The sequence below is a fragment of the Gracilinanus agilis genome, chromosome 4 (genome assembly GCF_016433145.1).
Source record: "Gracilinanus agilis isolate LMUSP501 chromosome 4, AgileGrace, whole genome shotgun sequence".
Lineage (NCBI taxonomy): Eukaryota > Metazoa > Chordata > Mammalia > Didelphimorphia > Didelphidae > Gracilinanus > Gracilinanus agilis.
In genome coordinates this window covers 494207453-494228362 of record NC_058133.1, presented here as the reverse complement: position 1 = coordinate 494228362, position 20910 = coordinate 494207453, and the positions used below count along the sequence as shown (strand labels likewise).

General features: G+C 47.1%; 1 protein-coding gene across 1 annotated transcript in view; it reads left to right on the top strand.

The window, feature by feature from the left end:
* Positions 1 to 20910, top strand: part of LOC123247474 (CGRP receptor component) — a 31409-nt gene that overhangs the window by 3018 nt on the left and 7481 nt on the right. Inside the window, exons 2-5 of the mRNA XM_044676373.1 lie at positions 7761 to 7797; positions 8574 to 8672; positions 11482 to 11576; positions 20216 to 20273. Coding sequence (XP_044532308.1) covers positions 7761 to 7797; positions 8574 to 8672; positions 11482 to 11576; positions 20216 to 20273 — 289 coding nt within the window. The remainder of the gene's footprint in view (positions 1 to 7760; positions 7798 to 8573; positions 8673 to 11481; positions 11577 to 20215; positions 20274 to 20910) is intronic.

Sequence of the window (20910 nt, the reverse complement as noted above, 5' to 3'; positions counted from 1 at the left end):
AAACGCCACAAAGTGCTGCCTTGTTCAATGAGGCATCACGTCTGGGGAAACTGGGGCACTGGCTGTGGGGATTTTTATTTCCGTTTTCACCATTTTCATATTTTCTCAACACCTGAGTTCAACTGCTGGGGAACCAGAAGCCTCCCACGCGGGTGGGGATGTTTTAAGGAGTGAGTAGTCAAGACTGGAAATAAAAGCCTGGAAAGCAGGCAGAAATCAGCCTTAGTACTGGCCAGGCTAAGAAGGGTTTGGGGCTCCCCTTTCCCATTTTTGTGATGATAATCAGGGCTCCTTAAAAAAGCAGACCTTTCCTGTCCTCCTCTTTTTAAATATTTTTTAAACCCTTATTTTCTGTCTTGGAATCAATACTAAGTATTGATTATACATTATTATATTGATTATATGTTATATCTATGTGTAGATAAATTCCAAGTTAGAAGAGTAGGCAGAGCTAGGCGATTGGGGTAAAGGGACTTGTCCAGGGTCACCCAGTTAGGAAGTCGCTAAGGCCAAATTTGAACCTTCTTCCATCTCCAGGCCTGGTGCTCTGTCCACGGAACCTCCCCTCAGAGTCTTTGACCTCCCTCCTTGACGTCAGTTGGCTTCAGCCTTTGGCACCCAGGGGTGGTCAGGTTTTGAGCCTATGGTCAGCGATTTCTTTTTCCAAGGGAATCGATAGCATTTGCATTCTGACTTATTTCACAACTTTGTTAAATTATTGTGAAATGAGCAGCTCAGCTGCTCGCTAGGACTCGCTTTCAGGCAGAAGAAGAGAGAGGGAGTCTTTCAGAGAATTCTCCATTTGAAGGTCCTCAAAGGGCAGCCAGGTGGCCTGGTTGATAAAATGCCAGGCCTACAATCAGGAAGACTTGAATTCAAATCCTAGCCGGGTGACCCTGAGCAAGTCACTTCACCCACATTGCCTGGCCCTTACTACTCTTCTGTCTTGGAACCGAATCTTAGTATGCATTCTAAGACAGAAGGCAAAAGTTTAAAAAAAAAATTGAATTAACCACACATATGATCTCATTCACTAGAGCAACACCTTTTTGAAGTAGCTGTGGGTTAAATTTCTCCCTTTTTACAGGAAGGGAAACTGAGGCTCACAGTGATGCCAAGGCCACACACAATACTCTTGCATTTACTGCTAATAATCATCATCAATCATATCCAAATGAAACTTCCCATAACTTTAACCTTCTGTTTCCTCTCATTTGGTCCTGGTAACAGCCCTGCAAGGTTTTTATAAATTGGGAAACTGAGGCTCCGGTTACATGACTTGGCCAAGGTCCCACAGCTGGTATAAGAGCCTTATGGGGAAGGAGGATTTAGGGTGTGGGAAGAGTGGGAAGGTTGGTCTGGCTAGGGAGACTTTGTGGGAGAAGGAAACAGATAAGAGAAGAGAAGAATTTCTGAGCAGGAAGGGACCTCAGAGGCCCGACCTCACAGGTTAGATGGAGGAGGAAACCTGAAGGATGAGAGGCAGATGGTTCTGACTCACCAGATCCAGAGTCTTGCCTTGATGAGGCAGCCCAGAGGGAGGAGGGGAAGATGCAAATTTTTGAATTGCTCCCTAGTTTAAAAGTTCGCCTCTTCTGGGAAGGCTTCCTGGATGGATTTTATTTTTAAATTAGTTTTATTTTGGATCTTTATCTTGGTTCACAATTAGGAACACAGTCACGTAAGCACGGAGCCAAACCCTGCCACATACTCGTTTCCTCACATCTCCCCCACTCTCACCCTCTCTTTTTTCCCCAAATTTATTTATTTTTCAGTTACTTGTAGAAACAATTTTTGCCAGTTAAACTGTTTTCTGACATTTTAGGATTCAGATTTCCCTTCTTCCCCCCAGATTATACCAGTACTTTCATACAATACATATTCCCATATTTTAGTCCTCTCTTGAAGCTAGCACAGTCTAGGCACCATTCTGTGCCTGTAACCCCCCCCCCCCCCCACCTCTCTACTCAAGGAAGCTGATGCTTTCATCTCTTCCCCCTCCAAGATCCAGCTCCGGGATTACTCAGCCTCCTGGTTTGGCTTCCCTCTGGATGAGCTCCTGCACGTCCTCAGGGCTTCTCTGAATTTCACATTCTTAGCTTCCTGGTGCAGTCCTGTTCCCTTACAGCCCTGCCTCAGTCTTTCCCCTGCTGGATGGTGAGATTTTTTGCTGCCCTGACACAGAAGTCCAGCTCTGGATTCCCGTTAGATTGTGAGCTCCTTGAGGGCAGGGGCTGCCTCTTCTCTTTGTATCCCCAGAGCTTAGCCTCCATCCTGGCACAGAGCAGGCGCCTCCCTGACTCTCTCTTACCTTTGCTTTATCTTTTGTGGCTTCTGATCAAGGGCTTTGCTTTTTCTTAAGTGACCTCAGCTCCCTTAGAATCAGTACTGTGCCCTGGCTCCAAGGCAGAGGAGCAGTAAGGGCTTGGCAATGAGGGTGAAGTGACTTGCCCAGGGTCACCTAGCTAGGCAATGTCCGAGATCTGATTTGAACCCAGGACCTCCCTCTCTCTGAGCCTGGCTCTCCATCCACTGAGCCAGACAGCTCCTTTGATAGCATGGAGATAGCCTAGTTCTCTCCCTGGCGCTTAATAAGCCCTTGTTAAGTGGTGGTTGGATCGCTAGGGGGCGCTTTAGTGCACAGAGCTCTGAGCCAGACTCCTCCCGGTGATGTCACTTTCAGCCTCAGACATGGACGAGGCGCCTGACCTGGGAGTTACTTTTTGCCACCTTTTCCCGGTCTGTAAACTGAGCGCGAGGAGGAAGTGGCAAAGCGCTTCGGAATCTCTGCCTGAAATGGGTTCCGGAAGCGGCAGCTCGGGCTGTGACGTCACCATACGTCATTTCCCCCCTCCCCACCATGTTCTTATTTCTAGGCTGGGGTAGATTTAGAGGGTAGCCACAAGCTCCGCCTTTTTCTGGAGGAACCCGCCCCAGCCCCGAGGGCTCCGGATCCTTCCCCACCGCCCCTGGGAAACAAGGATGAAGCTGGTACTTTGGCTCCTTGTTCATTAGATCCAGAAAAGGGGGCCGGCCTTGGCAGGATGGAGCTGATGTGGACAAGCGGGAAGATGGCTTGTAGCAGAAGGGCTGGACTCCAAGGCCCGATGACTTGGGTTTGAATCCGGGCTTTTGAACCTTTATGAGATTGTTTATTCCTCTGAAAAATGAGGATGACCCACGGGAATAGGGGCAGCTCAGAGCCTCGGGCATGGACCTGGGTTCAAATGAGGCCTCGGACACTTCCCGGTGGTGTGACCTTGGGCTAGTCACTTAACCCATCCTTGCCTTGCTCTATACTTAGTAATGATTATAAGATAGAAACGTGTTTTTAAGCATATTTTTACATATGTACACACACATGTAAACTAAATATGTATGTGAGTCTGTATGCATCCTGTCCCCAGAGAATACTGTAAGCCAGGCATCCTCAGAGGGGAAATGGAAGAAGATCATTCTTAAAGTCCTAGACTTGGGTAGCACCACGGATAAAGGTGTTAGACGTGAAGTCACAAATCCCCGAGTTCAGATCCTGACTCCAGCATTTACTAGCTGTGTGATCCCGGCCAATCGCAGAACCTCTGTCTGCCTCAGCTGCTTGAGCCCTACAAGGGGGATAACAATAGCACTTCCCTCTCAAGGTTGTTGGGAGGCTCCAGTGAGATCATATTTGCCATGTGCTTTGCAAACCTTAAAGTACTGCGTAAATGCTTCTTGTTTTTATTATAGATGTGGAGTGAGAAAGGACTCTCAAAAGCCATCGAGTCTAATATTCTCAATTTACAGTGAGGAATTGGAGGCAAACAGGGCGAGGTGACTTGGCCAGAGTCACAGGGCCAGTAAGTGTCTGAGGCTCTCTTCAGAGCTGGGTCTTCCAGCTCCCTTGACTGCCTCCTGCTGGGTGATGACTTCTTCCCAGAGGAACAAGATGCCTTTTTTTTTGGCTTCCCCGGAAGGGTATAGGAGGAGAGGGCTACGGAGCCTGCCCTTCAGAAGGGTTTGGGGCTTCCAGATTGTCCTCCGTCCCCAAGACGCCCTGCCTTTTCTTTAAATCAAATTCCTTTGATTTAATTGGCAAAGACACCCTGGGATCTGGTTAGCTGCATTCGGCTTGAGACGGATGGACATGGACGCTAATTCGATCTCGTTCTTCCTGTATGGTTGTTTTGGAAATTCATCTTTGCATTTCATGGGATGAGTCTCCGGTGAGGTCATTGCGGGGGAAGCAGCCCTTTGGGATGAGCTGAAGCAGGAAGGCGCCATCACCCGTCCTGGACTCCGGAGGCTCTGGGGCAGCGGCGGGGTCTGATCTTGGGCCGGATCATCCGAGGCTGGACACTGAGCCCCGGCGTGATCTCGTTAGTCATTCCATCTCCGAGGACTTCTCAGACATCTTCTGTGTCCCCCCAGTGATGTCAGACTCTGGGAACACACAGACCAAAGGGCAGCCGTCCTTGTTACCCCCAAGGAGGAGCTTCTGTTCTATGGCAGGAGACGAAAGGGATCCTCCCAGCGTGCCGGGGCCCTCCTTTCCTCCTCCTGATAGTACAGGGATATGGATGGACCCCTCGGAGTGCCCACAGAGGATCCTCCTGCCCCAGCGCCAGGCCCTGGCTGTGTGACAGACCGACGTATAGAGATAGAGAGACGCTCTCATGTAAGACCTATATGTGCACCATTAACCTTCCGTCTTAGAATCCAGACTGTGTGTTGGCTCCAAGGCAGAAGTGAGGGCTAGGCCTTGGGGATCGTGACTTGCCCAGGGTCATATTGATATATATTATGATATATAATATGATATATATGACATTGTGATATAATATATTAATGACTGGCCAAGTCACTTTATTATATGTAATATATAGATACATTATATTGTTAATTATAATACAACATATAATAAAACTGTTTAATGTAATTTATTATGCCATAATTTACATACACAATTTAATATATAAATTTCTCTATATAGGCACAAACACACAGAGGCAGCTAAATATATAAAACCCTTACTGTCTATCCTCATCATGACCCTAAGACAGAAGGGTAAGGGCTCATCAAACAAGATTAAGTGACTTGCCCAGACTCACACAGCTAGGAAATGGCTGAGACTAGATTTGAACCCAGGACTTCCCGACGGTAGGCCTGGCTCTATCCCTTGAGCCCCCTACCCGTGTCTTGCTTTCCCTTCACCCATTTCCCAGCTTTAGACTTAGGGAAATCCCAACCTTGAACAGAATTACAGAATTTCCAAGTTGCAGAGAAGCTCGGTTCCTGTGACCTCCAGCATCCCCTGTGGAAATACATTTCTCTGATGGGGGAGCAGGTCCAGCCCCGTCCCCCCCAGGGGGAGCCCACTTTTCTCCCTGTTCTTAGTGCTCATGAAGCGGCACGGCCATCGCTTTCCAGGGGCCTTTGAACTTGGATGGGGGAAAAATTTAAGCCTTTATTTTCACTCAGCTTTCTTTGAGATTTAGTGGGATTTTTTCCATTATAAGTTGTGTTTTTTTTTTGGGAAAAAACCCACATTATTCTGAGACAGGATCCACCAGCTGCCCATGACTGCCCAAGGGAATGAGCTCCATGGTGCCACATGGGTGAAGAGCCTTGGCTCTAATTGGGAGGACATTTTTCCTGGCACAAACCTCCAAATCGGCCCCTTTGCAGCCCTCTTATTGCTCCAAAGTGAACCACCTGCACAGTCTTGGACGGGTCACTTGTGCTCAGCGGGCCTCAGTTTCCTTTTCTGTAAAATGCAGGGCTTGAATTCGAGGGCTCTCAGGGCCCTTTTGGCTCTAGATCTGTGAATCTGGAAATTTCCTCCTACGGGGCGACCTTGTCCCACAAGCCATTTGCCCTCAGCCTCCATTTCCTCATCTGTAAAAGGAGGGAAGATCAAAGCGTGTGATTTTTTTACTCCACTTATTTGGGTTTCGGTTTTATTCGGTTATTCTCTTACAAAAATGAACACTATGGGAATAAGTTTTGCATCATAATTTGCATATAACCCACTTCGAAGGCTTGCCAGCACCAGGAAGGGGGAGCGAAGGAGACAATTTGGACATAGAACTTCAGAAAACTGACGTGGAAATTTGTTATTACATGTAATAGGTCAAAGAAAATTTCTATAAAAAAGAAAGAACTCACAAAAAGCATTAGGGCCTGGGGGCCGGCTGGGGGCAGTGGCTAGAGCCCTGGGTCTAGAGACAGAGGTCCTGGCCCCAGACACTGCCACGCTGTGGGACCCTGGCCAAGTCACTTTGCCCAGCCCTTGTCCTTCTGTCTTAAAGTTGTTATTCGCCTGCTTGTCTAGAGGCCACGTTCCCTTCCTGCCAGAATGAAAAGCCCTTGAAGGCAGAGACAGATATTCCTGGTGCCCAGTGCCCGGCGGGAGCCCAGACAGGAGGTTTAACTAGGGTTCAGCGATTCCCTCCCTGGATGTGGAGCTGCTTTCTGCTTAGTCCTTCCCAGCTCATTTCTGCTCCTGGGCTGGGCCTCTCCCAGATACCGGGGACATCCCAGCCTGAGGGCCTGCCAGGGGGCCTGCCAGGGGGTGAGGGAGACCAGAGCGGCAGTGTGGGGAGGAACTTAGAGGCCACTGGGTGGCCCCTACCCCCCCTCCTCGGGAGATTGGGCTTTTATTTATTGGATATTTATTGTGGGAGGCCAATAAGAGAAACAGTCTCAAATAGATGTTTTTATGTGGACCCCATCAAAAGGTCAGTGCAGTCCGGCAGAGCCGTGTGTTAACCCTCCTGCTCTACAAGTTAGAGCAAGAGAGGGTGGGCTATCCAAGATAAAAATCTGAGATTCCTCTTTTGACCCCTTTTCTTATTAGAAAGCATTATAGTCTTATTGGAAAACTTTAAATTCTTAGCAAACCAGCAGTTAGGAGGTTAACAATTTCTCTCCAAGACTAAAAAGACAGAAATTAAGCAAAAAACTTCCTGGGCTCTGAATCTGTTTCCAGACAGCCAAGGTCAAACCCTTGTCCAGCAGGGGCTCTCCGCCCCGGAGAAAAGTATTCCCAGACTTCGCTACTGATAATAAGGCGGCTAGAATTCAGCCTTGGACCTTTTTCTTTTCCAGGCTAATCTCTACCCTGAAGTCACCGAGGTGTTTTGTGCTTTGATATGACCTAATTTATATTTCTGCACAACTGCGAAGTTTCTTTGTGCTTTTGTGTGAAATGAGGTTTGAATTCTGTATATATTAAACTTGTGACTCAGTGGCACTTCGGAGAAGCAGCCGTGAGCTGACAGACAAGATCATCTCATCTCCTGCTTTTTTCTTTATCATCTAAGCTGTCCTTATCAGAATCTAGGAGCGGTTGGATAGCTTTCAACAATTTATTGATTGATTTTAAATAACATGTTTATTAGATATTTATTGATTTTTAAATAACTTATTTATTAGATGTTGATTTTTAAATAATTTCTATTGGATATTTATTTATCGATTGATTTTTTAAAAAAGAACTTTTAAAATAACTTATTGGATGTTTATCTATTTATTTTTAAACCCTTACTTTGTGTCTTAGAATCAATGCTATATATTGGTTCTAAAGCAGATGAGCAGTAAGGGCTAGGCAATGGGGATGAAGTGACTTTCCCAGCCAGGAAGTATCTGAGGTCATATTTGAACCCAGGACCTCCTATCTCGAGGCCTGGCTCTCCATGCACTAAGCCACCCTGTTGCCCCTGTGTTCATTTTTCTTGATGAGATTATAACTATTTTTTTTTTGTTCTCTCCTTTTGCAGGAAGGATGCTAATGCTGCTCTTCTCAGCAATTATGAGGTATTTGGCTTTGGTTTGGATTATCCGGTGTTTGGGGTCTCCCGAATCCCATGCACTATAGACAGGGTTTGCCCTGGTGACCATCAGGCACTGCTGCGGGTAGTGGGTGTACAGAGATGAGAGCGCACGACCCCTGCTCAGGAGACGTGGCCGGGCGGAGAGACCACCAAGTTGAGGGTCAGGAGGATCCGGGTTCAAATCAGGCCACACACAAACTCCGTCCCTTCCTAGTGGTGTGAACTGGCTTCGCCCATCTGTCTTTTCCTGAGGCAGAAGGTGAGGGTTAAAAACACCCCAAATAAAAGAACCCACACTGTGCCCAGAAAACACAATCCAGCAGAGGTACAGAGAAAGTATAAAGACGTTTCCGGAGAGGGTTACTGACTCCTGAGCTACTTTTGGTCTTCAGGAATTCTCTGCTCTTAAAAAAAATCCAGGGACAGGGTGGTGGCTCGCTCAGTGAATAGAGAGCTCCCAGAAGGGAGGTCCTGGGTTCAAATCTGGCCTCAGATACTTCCCAGCCGTGTGACCTTGGGCAAGTCACTTGACCCCCATTGCCTAGCCCTTACCTTTCTTCTGTCTTGGAACCAATACACAGTATTCATTCTAAGATGGAAGGTGACAGTTTCTTTTTTTTTAAGTAGTGGATTAGGGGCAGCCTCCAAAGCCAGCAGCCGTAACCACTGAGTCACGCAGCCCCCCCCCCCCCTTTTCTGATTTTGGGTGGGAGCCTCATTTCTGCTTTAGAACCTCTGCTTTGCTCCGCCACCCCTCAGGTGTTCCAGCTACTCACCGACCTCAAAGAGCAGCGGAAGGAGAGCGGCAAGAACAAGCACAGCTCCGGGCAGCAGAGCCTGAACACCATCATGTACGAGGTGAGTCCCGGGACCCCTGCGCGGCCCCCTCCTCCCTCTCTGTCTGTGTATCTGTCTGTCTGTGTCTCTCTGTCTGCCTCTGTCTGCCTGTCTCTGTCTTTGTGTGTCTGTCTTTCTGTCTATCTCTTCCTCTCTCTGTGTCTCTTTGTCTCTCTATAAGAGGGAAGAATGGGTTTTGGTTGGATATATTAATATTTAAAGGTGTGGCCACCAAGGAACTGGATAAATACCAATTTCTAAAATGATTTTAGTAATTTATTTACAAAATATAGGAGAGAGTGGAAGTAGAGAGATGAGAAGAGGGTAGCGTAAGAGATCTAACTTAAAGACCTAGATTTGTATTCAAGTCTGGGCTTTATTCCGGCAGGGCTCCAGAGGCCCAGCCGGAGGGCCCAAAGTCAGTTAACAAGGGGTTTAGCCACGAGGGCTTCTCCCAATCAGGGCCCCTCTGGAGGCAAAGGTAGTCAGCCTTCTTCACTCGCCACGAGTGGTTCTAAGGGAAAGATTAAGAGCAGTCTCAGCAGGGTCTCGGGGTCCCAGCCAGAGCTCCTCCAGGCCAAGCCACGAAGAAGAAGCGAGAAAAAGGCCGAGCCCCGGAAGTTCTCTTACTGTATCCAGGCCATTTCTGGCGTCCCTTCCTGTGCCTTCCTCTTAGTTTACGTGTCCAATCACGACAGAGGCTTTGCTTGGGACTGCCCAGGGGGCCCTCAGTCAATTCTGATTTGTCACCCACTTTTGCACAGGTGGGTCCTAGACCTCCCCACCCACTCGTGAATCAAATGGTGGTGTTTACATCTTTGGTGATGAGATCTAAGCAAAGGCAGAGTAGATTTAATCTCATTATCATTTAATGTAATTTAATCTGTTATCTCCCTCACTCTGACCCCCCTCCCCCCCCCAAACCAAGCCCACCCAACTGCTGACTCCCTGGTGGAGGTCTCAGCGGGCCCTTGGCCTGAAGTGGTGAGGCGCCTGAGTTTCCTCAGTCAGCTTTCCTCTGGACTGGCAGTGTGTATGTGTGTGTGTGTGTGTGAGGGGGGAGTCTGGCTACATCCTGGCCCCCCCCCATTCCTGTCCGGCAGAGGGGGTGGGTGTGCCTTGTGCTCAGGGTTCCAGAGGGACTTTCTGGGGAAGAAAAAGCTCCAAATCGGAGACAGCCGGAATCAGCCGAGTTGTCCCTCCATGAGGGCAGGATTCACCCTGATGCTGTGGATAGAAGCCGGACTTGGAGTTGGGGACGCTCGAGGCCCTTTAATGGCTGTGGGACATCGGGCAGATTGCGTATCCTGTCTGTGCCTCAGTTTCCTCCTCTGTAAAATAGAATAAGAATCCCTGCCTCCTGGGGTGGCCATCAGGCTCAGATGAGACTTTGTAGGGAAACCCTGAACAGCCCCCGAAGGAGGGTCTATCCGTGCCGCTTCCTTCCTTCCTCTCATATTTTTGAGATGTCAGCAATTGAAGGGGAGCAGCTAGATGGCTGAGAGCCAGGCCTAGAGAGGGGAGGTCCTGGGTTCAAATCTGACCTCAGACCCTTCCTAGCTGCCGGGGAGGGGGGGGGGGGGCAATCATTTGTTTTTGATTTGTCACTTACTCGCACATGTGGGTCACAGGCCTCCCCCTCCCCACTTAATTCTAAGTTGGGTGGGTGACATTATTCCTGGTGGCTAAAGTCTGAAGAGTGAATAAGGGTGAGCTAATTCCATTTACACAACTGTAAGAATGGTAATAGAATTCTTTATAATTATAGGACAACAATATAAGTATATATCTTATATAGAATGTTACTGTATATAACAATGATCATATAATTATATAATTACAAGAATAACTTCATACGATCTAATAAGACAATATATTGCATATATTTATAATATAATAATAATGTCTTGAATTTATAATATGACATTTTAAAGTTAGAAAAATGCTTTACAAATAATTTCTCATTCTACTCTCACAACAACCCTTAGGAGTGCTATTATTATTATTAATATATTAGTTAACATAAATTATGTATTAGATGCTATGATTATCCCTATTTTAAAGCTCAGGAAACAAATGTTAGTGACTTGCCCAGGGTCATGTAATTAGAAAATGTCTGAGGCTAGATTCGAACTCGGGATTTATCCATCTCTAGGCCAAGTTCTCAATCCACTGATCTACTCAGTTGTTCCCTGTCTGTTCTTGTTTCACATGAGGCAGGTGGAGCTCTGTGGCCTCTTGGGGCCTTTCTAATCCAGTGATTCCATAGCCTAAGCCTGTGATGGCAAACCTATAGCACGTGGGCCAAAGATGGCATGCAGAGACCTCTGTGTGGACATGCTTGCTGTCCCGGCAGAGTTACTTACTAGAAAGGCAGAGGGACTTAGGCAGAACTCCCCCACCCCCCCACCCCACCCTTTTGTACTTCCTCCTTCCCCTGAGTGGAGCCCTCAGGCCACTCCCCTCCCTTTGTCTGGAGTTGGGGGGGGCACTCAGCTAGGGGTGGGGCACAGCACATGGTCTCTAAAAGGTTTGCCATCCCTAGTTAGGCCTACATTGTGGCTCTCTGGAAGGAGCATCAAAGACATGAAATACTGGCCGGGATGCTTCGCATCACTTTGGGCAAGTCACGCCCCTCTAGTCCTCACTTTCCACCCCTGTCCACCCTCTCAGTGCTCCTGGAGCCCCATCTTCCCTCGAGAGCTTCTTCCCCAGGAGCCGCCTTTCCCAGCATCCTCAGCGTTTGTCCTGACCCTCCGTGGCGGTCTCTGTGGCCCTGCGGCCCCCCCGGCCCACCCTGCTCTAACACTTTTCTCTTCTTTGGTTCCAGACCATGAAGTACTTGTCTAAAACCCCATGCAGGCACCAGAGTCCCGACATCCTCCGTGAGTTCCTCATCTCCATGAAGGCTCACAAGTTAACCAAGTAAGTGAAGACAAGCATTGTGCAGCCGGGGGAAGGCTGGGGGGAGGCAATCCCTCGAGGATAAGCTCAGCCCCGCAGACGCTGCCCTTCTGGGCCCTGGCACAATGGTGTTGTACTTAGACGAGGTGATGGAGACCTTCCTCCTCCTCCTCCTCCTCCTCCTCCTCCTCACACCTGGCCACGGGCCCAGCCCTGAACTGAGAATTCAGAACTCCAGCTCCAAGGCCGTGCCGGGGGACCCTGCAGATCACTGAGGCCTGCCACTGCCTTTTCCTAGGGAGAGAAAATGACTTACCCAGGGTCCCACGTGAGGTAGTGAAGATAGAGCCTGAATTCAGACCGGGGCTCCTTCCCCAGGAAGTGGAATGCTGTTCCCTGGAGAACACGTGGTTTTGTTCCCAGTTCTTTGTTATGGCAAAAAGTGCTGCTGTAATAATTTTTGTACCTGCAAATCCTGTTCCTTTATCTTTGGCATTTCTGGTCTCTTTAGGGTATGTTTAGTCTACTTTTAGTTTTTTAAAAATAATTTCTTCTTTAAAATTTCTTGGATGGATATTTTATCTACCTAATTACTTATTTAAAAATTTTTTTAAACCCTTCCCTTCTGTCTTAAAATCAATACTGTGTATTGGTTTCGAGACAGAAGAGTGGTAAGGGTAGGCAATGGGGGTCAAGTGACTTGCCCAGGGTCACATAGCTGGGAAGTGTCTGAGGCCAGATTTGAACCTAGGACCTCCCGTCTCTAGGCCTGGCTCTCAATCCACTGAGCTACCTAGCTGTCCCCTTATTTTATTTATTTAAAAAAACACACACACATACACAACACAGAAATCTTCTTGGAAATTTGTTATTACATGTAATTGGTAAAAATAAATAAATAACAATATAGAATCAATAAAAATTATGGACTTGGGTGCGACTAGGTTACACAGTGGATAGAGAGCCAGGTCTGGAGACAGAAGGTCCTGGATTCAAATGTGGCCTCCAACACATCCTAGCTGTGAGATCCTGGGCAAGTCACCTAACCCCCCCATTGTCTGGCTCTTACTGCTCTTCTGCTTTGGAATCAATACTTGGTATCTATAATAAGACCAAAGGTGAGGGTGTAAAAAGTGAGAGGCTTGGCAGTGATCAGCATGGAAACATTCCTGCGTAAAAAAGGATGGAAAAGACAATTTGTGAGGAAACGGAATCTACCATGTACAGCTTGGAGGTAAAAAATGACGCGTCAGTCTTAACGTGGCAGTGCCAGCCCGCCCTGCTCGTCTGGGCCCCCCCGAGCATCCGGGGCTGGTTCTTCCATACTTCATCGATGCTCCTTTTTTGTAACACCCAAACCCCAACCCCAGAACAAGCTCATCTTTGTCACCAGCGACTGCAGTCAAGCAAAAACAGTCTTGTGTCTTATTAGGTGTATCTGAAAATGCATATCTCAATCTCATATTGAGATGTGTGTGTGTGTGTGTGTGTGTGTGTGTGTGTGTGTGTGTAAATGTATGTATGTATGTATATGGGGAGAGAGAGAAGAGAGAGAAAGACAGAGAGAAAGAGAGGGAGCGAGACAGCCAGACAGAGAAAGAGAGAGAGAGAGGGAAGGAGACACAAAGGGAGAAACAGAGACAGGAGGGAGAGGGAGGAGAAGGGGGAAGTGGAAGAGGAAGAGAGAGAGAGACAGGAGAGAGAGACAGAGAGGATGAGAGAAAAGGAGAGGGAGGGAGGGAAAAAGAAAGAAAGGGAGAGAGAGAAATAGAGATGGGTTGGAGAGGAAGAGAGAAAAGGAGAGGAGGGAGAACAGAGAGGGAGACAGAGAGGGAGAGAAAATGAGGGAGTGACAGACAGATTTCTCTGTCTATTCACACGTGCGTATATGCCCACACATGTGAGTATAGCGAGGTAAATTTGCACACATACTTAATGTAAAAATTTCAAAAATATTTCCTTTTCCCAAGGACGTGTAATAATCATTTCCAGACATGCATGATCCAGGCCACGCTGCTTCCCTGCATGTTTTATCCTGCAAATCATCCTTCCATATTGCTCAAATTCACATAAACCCCAAACCTCCAAATAAAGAGTTTTCTAACCCCCGGTTTCCCCGCACGCTCCCCCCATTTGCATTCCATCACAGTCACACCCGGCACCTCGTCCCCCAGGTGACGGGCATCCACGGCTTTGCCCCCACAGAGAGCTGCCGTCGGCGCTGGTGTGCAGAGGGGCCTTCGGGCCTTCTGGGGGCTCCGCCTCTCGTCGCAGTCCCCGGATCAGAGGTTAGATGACTTCCGGAGCCCGGCCCAAGTGGCTCTCTAGTGTGGCTGGATCCGTTCCCAGCTCCATCCTCCAATGCCTGAATCTTCTCCGCCTCCTGCAGTGGCCACTTGGTTAATCCCATGGCTAGGAGGGAGAGCCTCGGGCTTGGGTGAATTTTCATTTCTCTTTTTACCAGTGATTTGAAGAATCATTTTTTTGGGTAGTTGCAGCCTTTGGAGAACCTGCTTTCAGGGCACTTTTGTCCTCGGCACCCACAGCAGCAGCCCTTGTACATATGCTGTGGGGAAGATGCTCTTCCTCCTTCTTAGATGGACAGGAAAGAAACGGTTGCAAACTTCACTTCTCTACCACCAGGGGGAGCCGGGATGCAATTCATCCTCCCAAACGCTTCTTAAAACTCAGGTCCCACCTTGCTGTTCTCCTCAAGAAGGTTCAATAGATCCCTCCTGCTTTCAGGATAAACTAGAAACGCCTCTGTTTGGTATTTAAAGCTCTTCACAGCCTGCCCTTGGGAGGCCTGTGATCTAAGATTCTCCTTTTAACAGACATTTACTAAGTACCTTATAATGTACAAGGACTAAAGATAAAGATAGAAATGCCCCAGATCCAGATCTCAGGTTGCTTCATGGGGCAGCTAGGAGGCTCAGGGGATCGAAAGCCAGGCCTGGAGATGGGAGGTCCTGGGTTCAAACCTGGCCTCAGATACATCCTAGCTGTGTGACCCTGCGCAAGTCACTTGATCCTTATTACCTAGCCCTGACCACTCTTCTGCCTTGGAGCCAATACACAGTATTGATTCTAAGATGGAAGGCGAGGGTTTAATAAAAAGAAGCTTCCCACTTATAATTGGGGCCGTGGGGAGAAGGATGGGGAAAGAAGACACAAACTCAAATCCCTGCAGTTTGAGAGAGAACGTACAAGGGATGAGACTTGGGGCAGTGCCATGAGAAATTAGAGGAGGGGGAGAGAATTTTCATCTGCTCAAGGGGATAGGACCAAAGGAAGGCTTCATGGAAGAGGTATCCTCTGAATGAGTCTTTGAAGGAAAGGAGAGGCTTGAACAGATGGAATCAGAAGGACTCCATTCCAGGGATGGGGCACAGCATGAGCAAAGACACAAAGATGGGAAAGGGAAGGCTGAGAAGAGTTCCGTTCGTATGGTTGTGGTCATGTGGCCCTGAAGTCCTGTTTGTTGTCTGGTCACTTGTAAGGAGTTTAGCTCTTCCATGTAGTTAAAGATCTCTCTGTGTCTGTCTGTCTGTCTTTATCTATCTATTTCTCATCTATCTAATGTATCTTGATATAGCTATTTATCATATCTATCTATCTTGTTTATCTTTCTATCTACCTGTCTGTCTTTCTATCTGTCCATCCATTTACCTATCCATCTATCTATCCATCCACCCATCTGTCTGTCTTTCCATTCACTTATCCATCCACCCAAACATCCATCTATCTGTCTTTCTGTCTGTCTGTCCATCCATTCACTTATCCATCCATCTATCCATCTGTTCATCTGTCTATCTATCCATTCATCTGTCCATTCATCCATCCATCCGTCTGTCTATCTGTCTGTCCATCCATTTACTTGTCCATTTGTCCATCCATCTATCTGTCTGTCTGTCCATCCATTTACTTATCCATCCATTCATCTGTCTGTCTTTCTAATTGTCCATTCACCTATCCATCCATCCATCTGTCTGCCTATCTGTCTGTCCATCCATTCACCTATCCATCCATTCATCTGTCTGTCTGTTTTTCTATCTTTCCATCCATTCAGTCACTTATCCATCTATCCATCCATCCATCCAGCTGTGTGTCTTACTTACCTACTTATCATCTGTCTGTCCAATCTATTTAGATATATGTCTTATCTATCTACTTACCTACCTGTCTTTCTACCTCTGCAGGTATATTAATCTGTCTATAGATATCTATATCTGTAAAAGGCCTGGCGATATACATATATATCCATTCATATATATATGTGTGGATAGAAAAAGATACCTTTATTCAGAAAGTTCTTGCTTTATGTAAGTTGACATTATGCAAACTCAGCAACCAACAGAAGCGCCCCCGTACCAGGCCAGGCTCTGGTTCGGGCACCTCTGCCCAGTCCCGGGGACCCTCTGCTCCAGGGTCTGAAGTTACTCCCCCTGGGTGGGGGCAGCACCAGGTGGAGCCCCTTTAGGGGAGGGGGAGGTCAGTGCCATAGTTATAGATCAATAAAGGAAAGGGGAGTAAATAGAGGGATAGATAGATGGACGGACGGATTGATACATAGATAGATAGATGATGGATAGATGACAGAGATGGGATTGAATTCAGGACCGTTAATGCAGATTGCAGCAGTTTTTCCAGGTAAGGAGGAAACAGAGACAAAAGAAAAAACAGTGCCTTCCTTCCAGGAGATTATATTCTGCTGGAGGACATTGCCTTTAACCAGATACAAATCTTAACCATTATTTAAGGAAAGGGAGATGAGTAATTCTATAGGATTTGTGAAAGACTTCCCATAGAAAGCAGTCTGTGAGAGGATTCCCATCCGGAGACAAAAAGAGGTAGAGGGGAGGATGGAATATAGGGTGTGGGGCAGCCTGTGCAGGGGCCCAGAGATGGGAGATAAAGGATTGAGTCCTTCAATAAAGCAGTTGGTGGAACTGCAGGGTGTGTTAGTGGAAATTGGGGTCCTTGGTCTTAATATCAAGATCCATGATATAAACTTCCTGTGGATGCTTAGGGGACTTGAGAACTACATTTCCCATGATTCATTGGGATTCCTGCCCTTATGGGATGAAGACAATGTAAAGAGAAGCTTAAACAGGGAGGTTGGGATTGGTACTCTCTCTTTCCTGCGAGGTAACAGCGGGGCATTTGAATTAGATCTTAGCAGGTACGTGGCCTTCTTAATTACCAATATGGATTACAATAAACCATTAATATTATTGAATATATCCATCTTTATCAATATTATTTTTAACAAGGGCCATCACTGAAGGGGAGGAATGTGAAATGAGACCCACAAAATAGAATAGAGCTGAATTGTAAAAGGCTTTAAATGCTAAAGTGGAGGCTTTGCATTTTATCCTGGAGGTGCTAGGGAGCCATTGCAGTTTTTGGAGCTGGGAATAGTGAAATGGTGAGACCAGGGCTTTGGGCAGACTACTTGGCAGTTGCTCGTTTTACTGACATCAGTTAAGTCAGATGAAGAGTGGTTGGGGAGCCCAAGAATTTGCCTTGGTGACCGGGAAGTTTTCATTTCCCATTCTCCGGGGATCTTGGGCATCTGTCCTCCATTCTTGGTTCACATGGCCTTTCACACAAACAGGCGCATCTTTTAGAAATAAGTTCTTAAACGAGACGGGGAAGCAGCTTTTCTTCTCATCAGATGAGATCACTTTTCCTGCATCAGAAATCCAGTTTCACCAATAAGACCAAGACAACAATGCCTGGCAATTTAATTTACAGAAACCAAGGCAAGAAAACCATTTGCTAATGGGAAACCCCCCAAGGCTTTGATGCTGTCCATTTTGCCAGAGAAGGCATCTGTTGCCTTGGAACTGAACCTTTCCATTTTCTTTTTGAAACATTAAATTACTTTTTTTTTTCCAGTTAAAAAGCATTTATTTTCTCCTCCACCCCGGTCAATCCCCATGACCTCTGATGAGGGGGGAGTCATTTCATAACCAATATGCAGTCCAGTCCAGCAAAATGTATTCCCACATTGACCATGGCCAGAAACGCATGCCTCATTCTGCATCTTGAGCCCATCAAGTTTTCCTGATTTCTTGAGAAAAAATAAGATATTCTTCTCTGGGAAGTCACTGAGTTTAGACTAAGATGGAGAATCTTTCCAGCACTAGGACTTCTCTTCCTTACGATTAAGCTCACTGCTTTGATGAGAAAGAGAGACAGAGAGAAAGTGAGAGAGAGAGAGAGAAGGAAAAAGAAACAAAGGGAGAAAGACAGAGAGGAGGGAGAGACAGACAGACAGAGAGGGAGACAGAGAGAGAGAGGAGAGACAGGCAGAGGGAGAGAGAAAGAGAGAGCGTCTTGTGTCTTCTCTCCTTCATTTTACAGAGGGGGAAACTGAGTCCCATAGAAATGAAGTGACTCCGAGGTCCTCAGTGATGGGAAAATCCCCTCTGCCAAAGCAGGTCAGAACCTTCCCAGATCCTCCAGTGATGGAGAGAGGATTCTTGTCAGTCATTATGACTGGATCCAGGGGAGCCCTTTGAGGCGTCTGGACCAGCCCCTTCATTTTATAGATGAGGAAATTGAGCCCCAGGACGGTTGGTCCGAGGGCTTTTTCTGGGTGTCTGTCCTCAGCACCCATCACAGCCCGCTCACAATGATGGGTTGCCGAGACTCACATCTAGTAAGCGTCAGAGGCTAGATTTCAGCCCGGGTCCTGTGACCCCAGAGCCAGGGACTGGTGGGAAACTCGAGTCCTCTTTGGTTCGCACCAGAGATGTCCATTCAGAGCCAGGCCTTGGTGTTTGCTGCCTTTGTTAGCGCAGAACTGACCCGTCCAGTTTTTGCCTCCTTCAGATTTCATAGAAACGCGAGAACAAGCGGGCCTTTCAGCGATGCTGCATTTATAATCGGTGACATTGCCGCTCCAGACTTGGCGTTAAAAGGCTTTGTTCTTGCGGAGAAAGGCCTTCTTTGGGGCCTCTGAATGGAAGCTAGCTCCGGCTTCATCCAGGGCCGAACACTTAACCTTGAACTTCCTAGACCCAAGCGGTCTTAAAAAGCACACAGAAACACTTCATTTCTGCTTTTTTTAACATCGTCTCCATTTCTAAATGTATCCCTTCCTCCTCCCCTACCCAGAGAGCCGTCCCTAGGCACGGCGATGAAAAAAGAAGGGAAAAAGCCGGTTCAGCAAAACCACCCAGCGTGCCGAGTACCCGATGAGGGCGGCAGCGTTCCTCACTGCCGTGCTGCCCCGTCTGCCCGTTTTCTCCCTCTCCCTTCAGGCTGGCCTCGTTTGGTCGTGCTGACCCATGGCAGAAGCGGCAGGAGAGAAGAGCCCATCTCCTTCCTGGGGCAGAGCCCTGGGCCAGTGCCTGAGTGGGGGCTTCACCCACCCCCGGGAAGAACATCTACTGAGTGGCTGCTCCATCCGATACAAGGCAGAAGCTGGTCCTTTCCCTCGAGGCGCTTACAGTATAGGGAGGAGGAGAACCAGGAGAGACCTGCAGCCTGAAAGATCGGAGAGAAGAGAGTATCGAGGAGGAGACAGTGATCCAGAGGGTCAGCGGCTGCTGAGAGATCATGAAGAAGGAGGATTCTTAAAAGGCCTTTGGACATCCCCGAGACGTCCAGCCCCCGTCTCCAGAGGCAGCCCATTCCCCTCTTCACAGTGTTTAAAGACAGAGTAATATAGTGGAAAGAGCTTTAGATTTGTAGGTTCAAATCTTGGCCCTGCCTCTTTTCTTTAAAAAACCAACCAACCAACCAACCTTACTTTCTGCCTTAGTAACAGCCTAAGACAGAAGGGCAAAGGCTAGACAAATGGCGGGGTTAAGTGATGACTCATCTTTGTGAATTCAAACCCTGCCTCAGACATTTCCTAGCTAGGTGACATTGGGCAAGTCACTTAACCCCATTTACCTTAGATCCCAGTCTATAATATGGACTAGAGAAGGAAATGACAAACCTTTCCACTCTCTGCCAAGAAAACCTGAAAGCCTGTTTGCCTCAGTTTCCTCATCTGTCAGATGAGCTGGAGAAGAAAATGGCCAACCACTTCATTATTTCTGCCAAGAAAACCCCAAATGGGATCTTGGAATGTTGGACATGACGGAAACAGCTCAGCAATAAATAACAAAATTTAGATTTCAGGACATCTGGGTCAGCCTCTTTGTTTTATTGATGAAACCGATTATTCCCAGTTCTTCATTGTTTCTTTGTTTAGCTTCTAATTGCTTGGAAAGAACTCAGAAAATAATAGCTAGCATTTTATAATTTCAAACTCCTTCATAAAGTGCTTGCAAAGCACTTTACAAATATTTCATAGGTTTTGGGAGATGCTACATGTATAACCCAGTGGAAATGCTTGTCAACTCCAGAAGGGGGGAGGGAGACAACATGAATCATGTAACCATGGAAAAAATATTTAAAATTAAATAAAAAAATGTATATGTGCTTTTATTTTATATCCTGAGAGGGAGATGGGTAATATTATTGTCATCCTCATTTTTACAGGTGAAGAAACTGCGGTTAAATCAGTATTTAATATAGGTAGTAAGTGTCTGAGACAAGATTTGAACTCATATCTTCCAGAGTCCAGACTCAACACACTCTCTGCTACACCATAATTGTGTGAGATTCTGAAATAATCTTGTGTCCTTTGCTTCTGACAGGGCAGAAAAACTCCAGCTGCTGAATCACAGGCCTATGACTGCTGTGGAGATCCAGCTGGTGAGTAATCCCTTCAGGCCACTGGGGCTCCAGGGGATTAGTGGGAAGGGGGAGAGGGACAAGCCCTGGGCTGATGGTGTTAGGTGAGAGACTGAGGCCTTTCCTGGAGAGTGGGGGGTCAACCTGTTGTCTTTCAAGGCGTTTTTACTTAAAGGGCTGTCTCGTGAATGAGTGATGAGACTTGGTCCTACTTGGCCCCAGAGATGGGACTGGAGAGTCAGGAGTTGCAGAGGCTGATTTGGGTCAGTCTTAGGAACTCTCTGGGTTCCTTTTCCCTGCAAGTTTTCTTCCTTTTTTTTTTCTTTAATCTTTACCTTCTGTCTTTTTATTGGTTCCAAGGCAGAAGAGCCATGAGGGCTGGGCAATGGGGGTTGCCCAGGATCACACAGCTAGAACTATCTGAGGCCAGATTTGAATTTAAGACCTCCTCTCTCCAGGCCTGGCTCTCTATCCACTGAGCCACCTAATTGTCCCCTCCTTGGCAGTTTTCAAACAAAGGATGAATGACTACTTCTTTTTTAAAATTTTATTTTATTTAAAAAAATTTTTTTTCCATGGTTACATGATTCATGTTTTCTCCCTCCCCTTATCCAGCCCCTCCCAGAATTGACAAATAATCCCACTGCGTTATACATAC